The sequence below is a fragment of the Cibotium barometz genome, chromosome 50, assembly GCF_041138505.1.
Source record: "Cibotium barometz isolate CiBa-2024 chromosome 50, ASM4113850v1, whole genome shotgun sequence".
Taxonomy (NCBI): Eukaryota; Viridiplantae; Streptophyta; class Polypodiopsida; order Cyatheales; family Cibotiaceae; genus Cibotium; species Cibotium barometz.
This window is the reverse complement of record NC_141095.1, coordinates 16,479,950-16,496,725: the sequence shown is the minus strand read 5'-3', so window position 1 is coordinate 16,496,725 and position 16,776 is coordinate 16,479,950. Positions and strand designations below refer to the sequence as shown.

The window sequence follows — 16,776 nt, the reverse complement described above, 5'->3', positions numbered from 1 at the left end:
TCTATATGCAAACACTCCCCATTCTATAGCAAACGCGATTTTGTGTTGATCCTTGGGATCAATAGATATCTGGTTGTAGCCCGAAAATCCATCAAGAAAATTGTATGCTTTCTTACTAGCTATCCTCTCCAATACATGATCAGTGAGTGGAAGCGGATAGTGGTCCTGGATAGTAGCAGCATTTACTTTCTTTAGATTGACACATACTCGTAGTTTTCCATTCTTCTTAGGTAATTCTTCTTAGGTACTACCACAATCGGTGAAACCCATTCTGTATGTTCAATCTCATAAATAAATTCAGCCGCTAACAGCTTATCAATCTCTTCTTTGATTTTTTTGGCAAAATTATCGTTATACGTGTAAGGACACTGCTTGGACGGCTTGGCATCCTCTCGCATGGGAATTGTATGTTGGCAGATCTTTGGATCTACCCCCTTAAGGTCTTTGTAACTCCAAGCAAATATATCTCGATACTCTCTCAGAGTAGAGATTAGCAATTCTTCCTCTGGTTGGGTTAAGTCTGTGGCAATCCACACGTTACGTGGCTCTTCGCTTGGTTCTGCCAAGTCTATTTTCTTGGCGTCCTTAGGGCCATCATAGGAAACTCTTGGTTCCTCAGGTTTCTGTCAAATAGGTTGTTGCAAGACTATTTTTCAATCTTGTATGGTGAATTTCTTGAAGTTAGAGGGGATATTTGCGGTATCCTCTTCTTCCTCCGAGTCATCACTCATGGAAGACCATGCTGCTTTTAGCATTCTCTTCCATTCTTGCACTAGAGCTTTACGCTCCACTCTCATCATGGTGCTTTGTTCAGTCTTGACTGAATGCACTAAAGCCTCAGATTTTAGCTTCGGTTTCCATTTCCTCTTCTTCCTTGGGTTGTCACTCTCCTTCTCGTTTAGCTTTTGCACTAATTGAAAGCCGTATCTCCATTTCATCTCGTCTTTGATGCAATCATCAGCTCCCAAGTAGTACAAGTACTCGTTCTTCCCTACAAAGGTTGGAGGTGGAATAAAGTTCTCTTTATCCACATCCTCTTTCTTTTTGTTGTTGTTGTCTCTTTTCCTTGACTTCCTGTTTGCGAAACTTTCGGTGACTCTTGCAAAACTTACGTTTCGGTTTGTCACTAGGAATACTCAGCAAGACCTCTCTGCCCTTTAACAACACTCTTATTCTTCTCTAACTCTGATTCTTCAGGGACTATGGCATCGTCATCAGAATCCTTCCCATCAGAGGATTCTAAGCATCTATCCTCATCTCCTTCGTCAGCTGAGCTGTACTCAAGAGGGGATACTTCCTCTACAGATACCATATCTCCTAGCAATAATGATTTGTTTGCTTCATACCTAGGGGCTTCTTGAGGTTCCTCTACATAGATCGGTCTTAGCATTCTTACGGGAATAATGTCATACCCATCTGGATCACAGAACTGTGTTTGCCTTGGCAATGCACAAGTGTCTATGGTAGCTAAAACATGGTTCCATTCTAAGGGATCTATCAAGTTCTCAAGAAAAGGTATAGGGATATACACCTCATCCGTCACACTTCTGTCTATGGTAACATTTCTAGGTTGTAAGTCTCGACACACAAGATGCTCCACAGATCCATGGATTAGCTCTTCCGTCAGACATAGTTGCTTCCGATGCTTCTGAAGAAGCGTAATCAAACTCATCCACACAAGAGAGTGGGTCACATCTCGATAAGCATGGTTTTTCAGATTCACCCTCGTGGTTACATTCTCATGTCTGAGGTACAAGTAATTGTAACCCCAGTCTTGAATCATTTTGAATTGGCGCATGAATGGCCTTCCTAGGATCACTTTGTAATTTGTGTTCTTGCCAAAGTCTACAATAGCAAAGGTATGTCTGTACTCAATGCCACATGACTTGACTATAACGTTCTCAAGCAATCCTATGGGACTCTCTAGATTTCCGTTTGCCAATTGCAAACTCATCCTTGTACTTCTAATTGTAGGTTTTCCCCACATTTCCCATACAGTTTTAGCTACTATACTCACCCCTGCTCCGCTATCTAGAATAGCTATAGATTCAATCTTGTTGATCTCCACAGGAAGTGTAGTATTTCCTTCATCGTCTTCACAATGCTTGCCAACTTTGTTCACAGGAACCGGAATTGTTTGCTTAAGCATTAGCTCAGAAGCCTTTGCCTTCAACAACTCCTTAACTTGGATGTTCTGGTTCCACAATCCTTGCTCAGTTAATTGTGTAGCCACTTCTCCCCACAATCTTGGCCTAAGCTTTAAGAACTCTGCGAGTGGAATGGTACACGTAACTGGTGCCGACATTAAAGCTTGCAAACTCCCTATGTCTCGTTCCTGATGAGGTTGTCGTGTCATTGATGGTACTCGCATGATTTGGTTATGTGCTTTGTACAGTCCTAAATATGAGGGAAATGTCTTACATGTGAGGTTGTTGCTCCGAGCTGAGACAACAGTGTGAGCTCCATCTGGTAGAGATAAAGCATCTAATTCTTGAACCCTTTGATTCGAGAATTCTACTATAGAGAATGGTGGTGACTTGTCAGAAGATGCTAGATCCTCAACTTGTTTTTGCACCGCTTCCCACATCTCCCTTGCTACTGCTTCCTCTATTTCAGGAATTTCATCTCCAAAATCCGCGGTAGTCAATGGTTTTGACTCGTCTGCATTGGTATGCATTGGTATGAGGTAAATCATCTCCTTCAGGCATTTCTGGGAAATGTAGAGATACAACTTCACTTCCCTTTTCCATGCTTGGCGTGGCTTCTAGTATCGTCTCTAAGTTAGGCTTTTCAGAGAAGCAGGTCCTCTTGCGTACATAGGTGGTGGGCCATCTCTTAGAGTCTGAGTATCCCTAATCAACTTCTTATGGATAGCCAAGTTGATTGTCTCTTCACGAGGGTTGGGATATTCTTGCAACTTCTTAGGCAGCTCGGTCAAAGCTGTGATCCTACTATTATACGCTTGAAGCGCTGCATCTAAAGGCTCATACACCTTGTCCACAAGGACTGATCCTCCTGAGCTTTCCTCAGACTCGGATGCTTTTCCCTTTTGCTCATTTTGAGTTTTCTCTCCGATTTGTTTCGTTTGCAACATTCCTTCTAGCTCTTTTGGGATAGAGTTTCCTCCATCAGAGCTCTTCTGCTCCTTCGACTTCTTACTCCCCTTGCTGCGTGGTTTACGTCGAGTTGATTTCTTTCTCTCTTTTCCATCTTTGGATAGAACCTTAATCTCAGAGGGTTTCTCAACATCCTCTTTGACATTCTTTTGCGCTTGGGCTCTAGTCACTACTCTTAGCGACACTAGTTCGTTCTCCTCCTCAGATGTCGTGGGGGATGGAATCACTTCAACATAGTTGAGAGGCGCTTTAGCTTTTTGTGCTGCCGGATCCGTAGGCTTCAAAACAAGCAATCCTTTGGTAGATGGTCAATGCTACACCCTTGGCAAAACCTCTCTATAGGTGGAAACGTAGATGTTGTGCCTATGTTAGCTAAGAGGGGTCGTTTCTTGTTTGGACATTCTCTCGCCCAATGTGGTCCACCACATTCGTAGCATGGTCCTGTTTGTGTTGAAATTTGAGCATAATGATGAGCTATGGTGAATCAAACACTAGAATCAACATCATTAACAAAGTGATTAGTAAATGATTAAGATGTAATTAGTGAATAATTAGCAAATAGATTAATGTAGGCATGGATACTCAAAAACCAGCAAATTCTCATTAGGGCTATGCCTCAATTTATAGAGTTTACATCAAGCATCAAATCCCATTGATTTCTCCATGATTCACTCCCAGAATATCTCCACCTCTTGCTTGATTCTCTCCACCTCTTCTCTTTTCCCTGAATATCTCCCAAAATATCTCCACACTCCTAAATTTTCTCATGCTGCCCATTATTCTCTCCCAGTAGATTCTTCTAACCTTTTCATAGGTTCTTTCACATTTACTCATTCTTCTTTTATAGCCTCTAACCAAGGGCTTGTTCCCGCACACACCCTATTCACTTGTATTTTTCAACACCTCCCCTCAAGTGAATACTCCTAGTACACCTAGACCCTATACCAAGTTTGCCTCCCCTTACTTGATAGTCCGCGACCAGTGTCTACTCCTCCCCTCAAGTTATCTCAGCACACCTGGACCCTGTATCAAGTTTCTTTCTTACTTGACAGTTCGCGACCAGTGCCTCAAGTCCCTAAACTCCATAGTCCTTGACACACTCTCTCTCTCTATGTGTCCAAGGCTACTATAAGTGCCCGCGACCTTGACTAAAGTGCTCACACATACATCTACCACGTGGCCTACATCATCGGTGGCTCAGAGGTGGTTTTACTTTATTGGGACAGGTTACATTGGGTTGTGGGGTCTCTCTCTCTCTCTCTCTCTCAGAGATTTTCACATGGCTCCTCACTCTTTGGAGCCTCACATCTTCTCTTGTCTTCAGTCTTCTTGTCGTGGCAGCTTCTCTCCACGCGTCCATCTCTTCTTTCAGTCTTCTCGGGGCAGCTTCTCTTCTTGTGGCAGCTTCTCTTCTCGGGGCAGCTTTTCTCGTGTCCATGTCTTCCTTCAGATCTTCTTCTCGGTGTGGATCCTCTTCTTGGAAAGAGATATTCTTCTTCTTTCATGGCTGGGGCCATGAGCTCGTCCGTCAGGTCATTTTGCTCCATGTGAGCAACATGTTTCAATGTTTTGCTGACAATTCCTTTGGGCTTTTTATGTTTATCTTGTATCATTATGCAATGCAAACCCAAATCTATGTGGGAGGTCTTACCTCTTGCCTTATTCTGGACAAAGGCAGTGTCTGTTCCCATTTTTACACTGATGCAATGTGCCAAATACATAATGCGTATAGCATTCATTCTCATGCACATTCCAAATGCAACTCTGGCTGTGAATAATCTTGATTTTGAGTGAGATTTACAAGCATTAACATAACTCTGGCTGTGAATAATCTATGATTTTGAGTGAGCTACATTTACGCAATCTCGCACAGATTCTTGATCTTTTTGCTTAAAAGTGTAAATTTGAGCTACCGCATTGTGCTTAATTCCCATTTTTGAAAATGCAGCTATAAAGCTCTTTTCCAGCCCATCAAAAGATCGCTTTGCCTCAGGCTCTAAAGTCTGAAACCATGATAAAGACTTACTCTCTAGCGTCAAGCCAAATCCTTCGATTTGCGTATGCATATCCATGACTTGCTTTGCATGTATAGCTTGCTTAAAAGCTGCTATATGGTCATATGGGTCACCGGATCCGTCATACTTCTTGACAAGCTTTTGCAGCGCAGATGGTCTCACTTTTCTAGAATATTCATCGTCATGTCTCCTATATGAGTCTCGGCCTCTAACTCTAGGCTCTTCAAATGTCAGTTCTCTTGGTCTATGGGGTTCTCTTGGAGGTACATATCCACTTGCTCGTGGTCTTTCTTCTCCCCTAGATTCTCTAATAGCCCCGGGTCTCTTCGTAGGATCAATCGTTGGAAAGACTGGTCCTTTAGCAGTTGTTCGCATGGAAGGTGCTGGTCGAGCCACACTTGGGGTTCTAGCCCATGGTGGTGCTAGTGTTTTTCCTCGAAAGGCAGATTCATCTGGATGTGCCGTGTCTAAGGTAGACACCTCAGTGAAAAGGGGCCTTCCTTTCCATGTCATTTCCCTAACCTCTGGCCATTCAAGGGTTCTAAAGTCGTTCCCCCATCTATCATGAACACGCTTAGTGAAACCTTCTAGATGCTCTACAGTTATTGTATGCATGACTGGAAGCTCTAAGCTCGGGTGCTTAGTGGTTGCATAGTAGGTTTCTACCACATCCCTATACACCTCTTTAATGGGGTCGTCTTGATAGATTTTAACTACTGGAATTTCTTTTACTATGTCCCATGGGTTTTTCTTGGTCTCTTTTTCTTTTCCCGTTCTTTCTCTATCCTCCCAATTCCTATCAGAAAATAATTCTTCAAGTAAAGAAATGGGCGTACCAGGTCTGCGTGATGTTCCTGGCACATTTGGGTCCGATGGAAGCTCCTTCTTCTGCTTTGCTTGTGCGCTAGGTTGAAGTACACCCAAAGCATCCACTTGTTCAGGATTTTTGGTGACCTCGTAGGGTACTCCATTTCTACCCATGTACATATCGTCTTGGTAGTTTACCCATGGTGTTGGTTCAAATGCAGAATGAATGTCTGCAATTTTAACAACAACAAACCGGCTCATTGGATCTTTGTAGATATCACCGCCATGTGCGTTTGTATACAAGAAATGGAGTCTCATGTTGTCAATCAACTCCCCATCTGGGATTTCAAATGGATTAGCAGAATCTGCCATACCAATGGGTGTGGATGGTCTATTCATGCCAAATGACTCGTTTACATCCATTGAAAAATCACTCTCGATTCTTGAGAGGCTCTCTGTTTGAGACTCCGAAGATGTCTCGAGAATGCTCTCCAAGTTGCCAACAACCGATTGAGTGCCGCTCCCTTGAGTGGTTACCCTAGATGGTGCATAGTGTTACGTCCTCCTAGTATTGTTCCCGAGCGTAGATGCATACGCTATTTTTAGCACGTTGCAGTGTCCAGTTTTTGAATTTTTTTTATTTAATTTATATATATATATATTATTGTTCCCGAGCGTAGATGCATACGCCAGTTTTTGAATTTTTTTTATTTAATTTATATATATATATATATTATAAACCCTACCTAACCACTAAATGCAACTACCATGAATATATGTGTAAATACATATTTTATTTTATTTTTTTAATAATTACACAAAAATATGAATTATGCTAAAAATACTAATTATGCAGATTACACTAATTATGTAAAAAATTATAGAAATTTAAAAAAAATGCAGAATATGCAGAAGATGTGGACTCTAAAGAAAACACATAATTTATAGAATTTTATTTTTATTTTTATTTATTTATTTTTTTATTTTTTTTTAAAATGTAAAAAACATGAAAATTACCTAGTATGCGAAAAACATTGAAAAAATTAAAGAAAAAATAATAATATATATCTATATATATATATAATACTAACCTTGATTTAATCACACGACACCTTATCGCCTGCGCTTTTTGCACCGGCACCTTATCGCCTCTGCTCTCTCTGCTGCAGCCACCTTATCGCCTCCTCCTCCGCTGTCTTTAGTGGCTAGCTGCTGTCCAAGCCCGCCAATCAGCTCTCCAAGAAGGTGAGAGTCGGGGAGGCGCCCGTTCAAATGATGACCACGACGACTATGGCTAGGACACCACCGGACTCTTAGCGGACCCTGAGACCTTCGCCAAGAACCGCGAGCTGGAGGTAATCCACTCCCGCTGGACAATGCTGGGTGTCCTGGGCTACGTCACCCCGAAGCTCTTGGCTAAGAACGGCATCAAGTTTGGTGAGGCAGTGTGGTTTAAGGCGGGATCGCAAATCTTCAGCGATGGCGGGCTGGACTATCTGGGCAACCCGAGCTTGGTCCATGCGCAGAGCATATTGGCCATCTGGGCATGCCAGGTGATCCTAATGGGCGCCGTGGAGGGCTACAGGGTTGCCGACGGCCCTCTTGGCGAGGTCATCGATCCCATCTACCCTGGCGGCAACTTCGACCCCTTGGGTCTCGCTGACGACCCTGAGGCTTTTGCAGAGCTGAAGGTTAAGGAGATCAAGAATGGCTGCCTCGCCACCAACTTCGCCCGCTCTACCTTGGCCAATAAACTCGTTGCCTGCTACTAGCGCTTCCCTGCAATAGCCTAGAGTCTAATTATCCTACTCCTAATGATGTTTAGAATGTAATGGCTGCCAAGGGTCCTCAACCAACCGTAGGTTGTCTCCCCGGCAGCGGCGCCAATGGAAAGACCCTTATCTCCCTATGATGCAATACAGGCGAATAGAGGTTATGCCTAGCTCCAATGGAATGCAAGCACTCCTTTCGCGCTAGGGACTCAACCCGGTTAGGTGCATGAAAGCTTATCCTCTAAAGGAGAGATACCTATGGCTACCATCACAAGACACTAGATTAAGCACACACACAAGCTCAACTTGCCCTCATTCCTACACACCCATTCATTCACGAATACAAGCAAGAGGAACACAATCACTATGCATGCAAGCAAAGAGAAAGACCTCACTCCACTCCTATCTTCGTACAAGCATACACACACTCAAGCATCAAGCTTCCATGAAAGCTTCAAATCAGCCCACATACACAAACACAAAATACTAAAAGCATGCATAAGAGTAAAATGATTAGAGAAGAGGATGAGAAAGACTCATGACATTGCTATTGACTCAATGAAGAGATTTATCTCATACAAAGATGTAGATGGGGTGAGAGAAGAGTCTTCACCTCTATGGAGAAGAGGGAGAGTAGTTTTCTCAAAGGAGCTCTTGCATGAACTTAGCCCAAAGTGTATGTGAGCTCTCAAATGAGCCACTATTTATACTAAAACTCCTAAAACTCCCAAAACTTCCCATGTGGGATTATTCTCAAGCCCACTCCCACACTCCTACAACTTGGAACTCTCTACAAGAGCCCTAAATAAGAATGTCAAGTCTCTTGTTTTCCTGCTTCCATCTTTGTGTTGCATCCTTGCCTTGATCACCACTCGTCACGCAACAGTCATTATTTTAAAAGGAAAAGATACACATTTATTAGCACTAATATAAAAAAAACTCTTCTTTAAAATATAACCAAGCTAACCTGGCCACCATTTCCTTGAGGAGGTTGAAAAGGGAGGGTTGGAGCCGCATCGGGAGCATCTTCCCTAATCTCGTTGTTGCGCGCTCCTCTCGAGGCAATATTCTGACGTTTTCGGGATGGGGCCATCTTGGATGTCGTCTTGTAGGGCTCGCTATCACGGTCGAAACGCTTCAATCGGATCTCAATTTTGAGATCGTTTGCTCACCGTATGTGTGAGATCCCTGTCCCCACCATGCGACGGATTCAGGGTACTAGCAGCGGAAGTAGCACTTCATGCGCGGGGCAGGGACCCACACTCGAGGCCTCGTCCATAGATATCCGGACAAGAGACTAATCCGTCGGTTTTTCAAAAACTGAACCCGGAAAAACTTCCCTTACCTGGAAAGCATGGGCGATTCCACCAGGATAACTCTTTACTCTAACGTAGTCAAGATCATTACTGATCAAACCGATCCGACTGCACCTCTAACGGTACTTGGTCAGATCAAGGAAGAAACTTGCACTTGGATCATTGGGATCAACGCTTTTTTCCCCATCAAGAGGCACAGCCGTTGATTCCTATCCATAGAACAATTTACTATCCGGGATTTACTTCATCTATCGTAATAATAGAATTTAAATCTCGATTTACGGATCCATCAGTCCAGCCTAACCCCATCCGATCCCATGGGTTAGCCAACCGCCCAACCACTGTAGTGATGGGATCCAATTTGGAATTTGGTTAGGTTTTGTCCCGGGTACCAAGGAAAAGAGTTCCAAGGCCCCCTAGCCGGAAGTTCATGCAAACATAAAACTAGCCACACCACTTACACACCCAATATGAAATTGCCTTTTTCTTAGCTTCAGCTAACTTTAAAACAATCCTTTAATGAAACCATAGTACCACTGATCACAATCTTCCAATTTATCTGGTTGATTCATAATTTCCCATCATTCCTTCATCAGAGTATCTATGGCATCATTGGCAACTAGAACGCTCACCACCTAACCACACAGGGGCCTTTTCAATAGTTCCTAGCCCATAATACTCGGCAATATAATCACTTATAAAAATCAAGATGGACTCTCGTTGAAGATCAGCAAGATCAACCAACAAATCCATATAAAGAGCCATGGACTCATCCATTGAAGACCAGCAAGGTCAATCAACCAGATCCATGCCCGGTTTCACAAAACAACTCTTACTCCTTGTTCCAATATCTTCCTCCACGCACGTGTGGGTATCCTAGGCGACCCAGAGCCCGAGCACCGTATGGTCAGCACCCTCTAGGATCCTTCGTAGGTGACCTAGCACTTCACTCATAGGCCGCTTCCTTGGTCCCTCATCCCCACCGTACCGGAAGCTCACCATTTTTAATCGAACCGAGGCTGGTCAAGACCTCGACCGACCTTGCTACGCTAGACGTCCTCCATTGACTCTCCGTCAACAGTTGCAACTTGAACAGTTAGGTCTCCACAACCTTAATCACAAGACGGTCAAAATGCTTCCCCAGCATTCTTGACATAAAACAGCCATTTACAAACAACATTTATAACAGTTTACAAATACAGTTTCTATATTAACTCTCATTTTTCCACATTATCCCTCATTAATCCACATTACTTATTCCACATTCCATTTATATATGTACTCATCCAATCACATCATTTTCCATCTCTTCACTTCAGATTTCTTCACATCACATATCATATATTCACATCCATATCCACATCCATACATCCACATCCACATCCACATTCACATCCATACATCCACATCTACATGCTTACCTCCATTTTCACATCCTCATTTATACATCCACATCCCGTATCCACATTCATACATACACATCCATATCCACATCCATACATCCACACCCACATGCATACATCCACTATCACGTCCTCATTCATACATCCACATCCACATACATACATACATCCACATCCACATTCCCATTCACATCTATACATCCACATCTACATCCACATACATACATACATCCACATCCACATTCCACATTCACATCTATACATTAACATCTATACATCCACATCTACATCCACATCCACATTCCCATTCACATCTATACATCCACATACATACATACATCCACATCCACATCCCACATTCACATCTATACATCCACATCTACATCCACATTCACATACATCCACATCCACATTCCCATTCACATCTATACATCCACATCTACATCCACATTCACATCTATGCATATACATCCTCATGCATACATCCACATTCACATTCACATCTATACATCCACATCTACATCCACATTCACATCTATGCATATACATCTTCATGCATACATCTACATCCACATTCACATCTATGCATATACATCTTCATGTATACATCCATTTTCACATTCATACATCCACACTCCCATCTCCACATCCACACATCCACATACATACATCCATTTCCACATTCATTTCCACACATCCACATACATACATACATCCATTTCCACATTCCCATTCATATAACCCCATATGCCTTCACATCTAATCTTTTACATCACATCCATTCTCGCCCTATCACACAACCCATATACATCTTATCCTATCACATACACTTCTTACCTCATCCCATACACATCTTAATTCATCTTATCACCTCCTAACTTATTTCATAAGCATCTTATCACCTCTTATCACATCTTATCACCTCTTATCACATCTTATACACCTCTTATCACATCCTATCACATCTCATTTCTATTTATAGAATACAAGAGAATTCTTATATTTGATATAAGATTTCTTTACACATTTATTTATGCATAAATTCCATTTAAGGAGATTAATACTTTCGAAGTAAAAATCAATCTTTTATGCATCTTCCTATGCATAAATTCATTTTAAATGAAAATGACACTTTTGAATTAAAATTCAATCTTTTATGCATCTTCCTATGCATGAATTCAATTTAGATGAGAATGACACTTTTGAATCAATCTTTTATGCATCTTCCTATGCATAAATTCAATTTGGTAGGAATTACACTTTTAGAATAAAAGAATTTCTCTTATGCATCTAAGTTATGCATAAAATCCCTTTATGATGAAAATCACACTTTTAGTATAAAAAGAATATCTTTTATGCATACTTCTATGCATGAAATCCAAATATGATAAAAGTAACACTTTTATAATAAAATAATCAACTCTTATGCATACTTCTATGCATGAAATTCAATTGTGATATAAGTAACACTTTTATAATAAAATAATCAACTTTTATGCATACCTCTATGCATGAAATTCAATTGTGATAAAAGTAACACTTTTATGTTAAAATAATAATCTTTTATGCATACCTCTATGCATGAAAATAAAAATGATAAACGTAACACTTTTTATATAAAAATTTATCCATTATGCATACTTCTATGCATGAAAATAAAAATGATAAAAGTAACACTTTTGATATAAAAACTTATCCTTTATGCATAATATAAAAATTTAATTTCTCCATGATTACAATGAAATTCTTTCAATTAATCTAGGATGATAATTCCTAGAATATTGTAGGAAGTCCTCTTTTTATGCTTTGAATGAAATTATTTTATGCGTAATTTTTATAAAAATTTTGCCATAGCTTCGCTGCTATGACTGATAAATCTCAATTTTTCTAAGGAATAAAGCTTATCATTAAGGAAATAATTAGAATGGTCTCTAATTGGATCATCAATCCATAATGGATTGAATCATCAATATACATAAACTAAAAGCATAGAAAAAAAGCCATTAATTTGGCCTCAAGCGTAGCTTAATCTTGGATTAAGGAAAAGCTTTATGAAAAGCTTCATTTGGACTGAGAATGGGTCATGAGTATGACCATTTCTTGAGTGAGAGAGAGAAATTACATAAAAACCATTAGAATTAAGCATAAATGGAAATTTATGTAATTCTTAACTATCATTAATCAATTAACTTCAATAGCATTCATCAAATTATGTAACTCTTCACTAACATTCATCAATTAACTTGAATAGCATTCAAAAACCATTCCAATTAAGCTTCTCAAGCTTGAGAGGGGTTGAGAAGAGAGAAACATTGAGAAATTATAGAAAATGATCAAAATTCACTAATTACCTTACAATTTGCTTGATTCTTTGTTCACAGTAGAGGTCCCCAACCAATCAATTGGTTAAGTATGTTGATGGAGCCACTAATGGGGATTGAAGAAAGAGGGAAGCTCCAAAAACTAGTGAATTATTAATGAATTCACAGTTCTTGGCTTAGGTGGAGTAGAGTAACGATGCATAAACACTATATATTTTTCAACAAGGAGGAGGCTTCTATTTATAGGAAAAATTGAGCTCCTAACCAAACAAACTGATTCTAGAATTTTCCAAATCAGTTTGGTCAATTTTTGACCATTTTTAGGTCAGTTAAGCTAACTTTTTGGAACTAGACTTGAATGAGGAGAGAGGAGAGATGAAATATCTCAATTTTTATGAGTTTAAAACTCATTCAAGCATGTGAAATATGCACCTCCTTTAAAGAACTCCCCTTCCTTACATATGTGTCAAAATGGAATCATTATACCCAAAATATCTCATATTTTTAATATTGCTCATAGTTTTTTACTAATAAACCTTGTACATTTTCAACTCTTCATCTTATGTGAGCATTTACTCATTTTTGGATACCCAAAATATCTCATATTTTTAATATTGCTCATAGTTTTTTACTAATAAACCTTGTACATTTTCAACTCTTCATCTTATGTGAGCATTTACTCATTTTTGGATACCCAAAATATCTCATATTTTTAATATTGCTCATAGTTTTTTACTAATAAACCTTGTACATTTTCAACTCTTCATCTTATGTGAGCATTTACTCATTTTTGGGTATCTTCTTTTACAAATTGGATTTATCTCCTCCCTACACATGGATTGATGCTATTGGCCCATAGGAACCTTAATTGGACCATAATCCAAAAATTTCTGAAAATCTAGACCCTTAGGCTAAGGTCCTTTATACCCATTTCCAATAAATTCTAATTGCACATTGGAAAGTTCTTTTTGAATTTCTGTTTCAGGGGAACTTATTTTAATAAGATGAGATAATTTTCTATCCAAAAATATTAAAAATCTGAATATTCTCTCTCTAGAATATTTTCTCTCTCTAGGTTAAAACAGTTAGAAACAAGGTCTTTATATTTCTGAAGAGGGATTGATTACAGGGAAAGATACTAGACATCAAAAGGGGGTTGGGGGAGGAATCTTACATTCTACCCCACTTAAAAAACGCGAGATGTCCTCATCTCGCAACTTGGGATAATTTCGCAAGATGCACGAATAAAGATTAACCGCCAAGAAAAGTCTCAAAGAGAGCAAGATTCAAGACAAGAACAAGATTTAAACTTTATTCATTCTTGGAACATATACAGTAAAGATAGAAGAACTCTTTACACTTCCATAAGCCCGTCCATCATATGATCACAAAAGCAGCACTCACAAGCTGCGCATGTATAAGGTAACTCATCTATGGGAATAATTTTGTTGGTTATTGCTGCACCTATCTCAGTGGTATAGAAAACACGCCAGTAAGAAGACCCGCTCAGAAAACCCAAGATGTCTTGATCTCATGACGCAGTAGTATCGGGGACCCAAACCCAAAGCTTCAATAACCATGGCCAAGCGGACATTGTTACGAAAGTGCTGCTGACCCCAGGGTGTTACCCTAGTTATGTCTTGATAGGTCCGCCATTTGGTCTGAGCTACAGAAGTTCCTAGGTGAGGAAAAAGTGAGCGCTCATACTGTTCTATAAAATCTTTCTTCACAGACTCACTTGCGTCTTGAAGGTGAGAAATCATCATGGATAAAACTAATTCCTGCTGCCAAGCCATGAAGGAGATTAAGAAGAAGGGAGATCGATGGAAGTAAGATTACTGTGAGCGACAGGTAAAAGTTACGACTTATATAAAGGAAGGAGCTAGCGTAACTTAGAAGCCAACGGTAACTTGCCACTGAAGTTTTACCGTCTTTCCATGATTTGGGTTTGGCACAATTTTCTATAGAAGGCATTAAGAACTTTGAGATGAGGAGATAAAAGAAGCTCGTAAGCTAAGTCACTTACTTTCTTTGAATTCAGATAAGGCTCACAATATCTGAGGGATAACTTCTTAAACTCCCCAATAGATAAAGAACTTCTTTTGGGCCGTACTCGAATGAAGACCAAAGCCTTGGTATCCAAAACACCGATTTTTACTTCTGAACTCATTGTTCTGAATCCTTAAAATAGGTGGAACTCCTGAGAAGTATTCTAGGGAAAGGATCTTCCTTTTTTTTTTAAACAGAATCTTTCTTTTATTTTAGAGAGGGAATAATTATAAGATCAAAAGGGAGATTCTTACTCCTGTATACCTCGAAGGCTGGGGAGGAATCTTACATTCTACCCCACTTAAAAAGTGCGAGATGTCCTCATCTCGCAAGTAGAGGACAACTCTTTTTCTTAAGATCTAATTTTATTCTGGGGTTCCTTATATTCTGGTCAACCCAACGGAATACTGGGATAAATATCCCTTATATAGAACTCATAACAATTCATTCAGATCATATGATTCATATCCTTAACATGATAATGGTCCATTAAACCGAAAAATTTCCTTCTGAACATTCCTTCACGGAAATTTCAGTCAAGCAAGTTCTCAATTTGTCATCCCTTAACTTGATCTACCGGTCAAGTGTTAACAGTAACAATTTGATAGCACAACCCACTAATCTCATAGTGATTTGCTGAATTCATTATCATCATTCTAGTTATGAATATCATCACAAGGACTCGTCCCATTCATCCTCATTGAGGTTTCGCTCAGCTTATTACATTTCAACCAATTTTCAGGGATCATCATTTTTCAATCAGAATTTTCAATCAGAATCCAAATCAATTCATCAATTCTCAAGCAGAATTAAAAATTATATCAACCACATTTGAAATCATCATCTGGATAGCATCAACGCTTATAATTTCAAGTCTTAGATTTACTCGTATATACTGTCAGTAAAGAGCTGCAGTTATACTCTCGGTATATACGGTAGTCACGGCCCTTGGAATTATAAGGTAAATACCATCATGTCTAGGCCTCAAGCAAGTCAGGGATTCTATATAATTGCGGTACTTCCATCTGAAGACCCAATTACCAAATTACGAATTTCAGTTTGAATATCAAATTGTATGAATTATATCACACAAATATAACCTTTTTGTGCTTCTTGATAAATTTTTGACATATTTGGTTTCTCAGTTGATCTTTATTAGCCAAATGCTCTGATACCAACTGTGAGATCCCTGTCCCCACCATGCGGGATTCAGGAGGGTACTAGCAGCGGAAGTAGCACTTCATGCGCGGGGCAGGGACCCACACTCGGGGCCTCGTCCATAGATATCCGGACAAGAGACTAATCCGTCGGTTTTTCAAAAACTGAACCCGGAAAAACTTCCCTTACCCGGAAAGCATGGGCGATTCCACCAGGATAACTCTTTACTCTAACGTAGTCAAGATCATTACTGATCAAACCGATCCGACTGCACCTCTAATGGTACTTGGTCAGATCAAGGAAGAAACTTGCACTTGGATCATTGGGATCAACGCTTTTTTCCCCATCAAGAGGCACAGCCGTTGATTCCTATCCATAGAACAATTTACTATCCGGGATTTACTTCATCTATCGTAATAATAGAATTTAAATCTCGATTTACGGATCCATCAGTCCAGCCTAACCCCATCCGATCCCATGGGTTAGCCAACCGCCCAACCACTGTAGTGATGGAATCCAATTTGGAATTTGGTTAGGTTTTGTCTCGGGTACCAAGGAAAAGAGTTCCAAGGCCCCCTAGCCGGAAGTTCATGCAAACATAAAACTAGCCACACCACTTACACACCCAATATGAAATTGCCTTTTTCTTAGCTTCAGCTAACTTTAAAACAATCCTTTAATGAAACCATAGTACCACTGATCACAATCTTCCAATTTATCTGGTTGATTCATAATTTCCCATCATTCCTTCATCAGAGTATCTATGGCATCATTGGCAACTAGAACGCTCACCACCTGTCCACACAGGGGCCTTTTCAA

General features: G+C 40.0%; 1 protein-coding gene across 1 annotated transcript; it reads left to right on the top strand.

Moving 5' to 3' along the window:
• Positions 1-7,240: 7,240 nt before the first annotated feature.
• Positions 7,241-15,958, top strand: LOC147609859 (chlorophyll a-b binding protein of LHCII type 1-like). Its single transcript, XM_086787215.1, has 2 exons — positions 7,241-7,658; positions 15,919-15,958. Exons 1-2 carry the CDS (start codon positions 7,315-7,317, stop codon positions 15,956-15,958), a joined length of 384 nt encoding a protein of 127 aa, XP_086643341.1. The 5' UTR covers positions 7,241-7,314.
• The last annotated feature ends 818 nt before the right edge of the window (positions 15,959-16,776 follow it).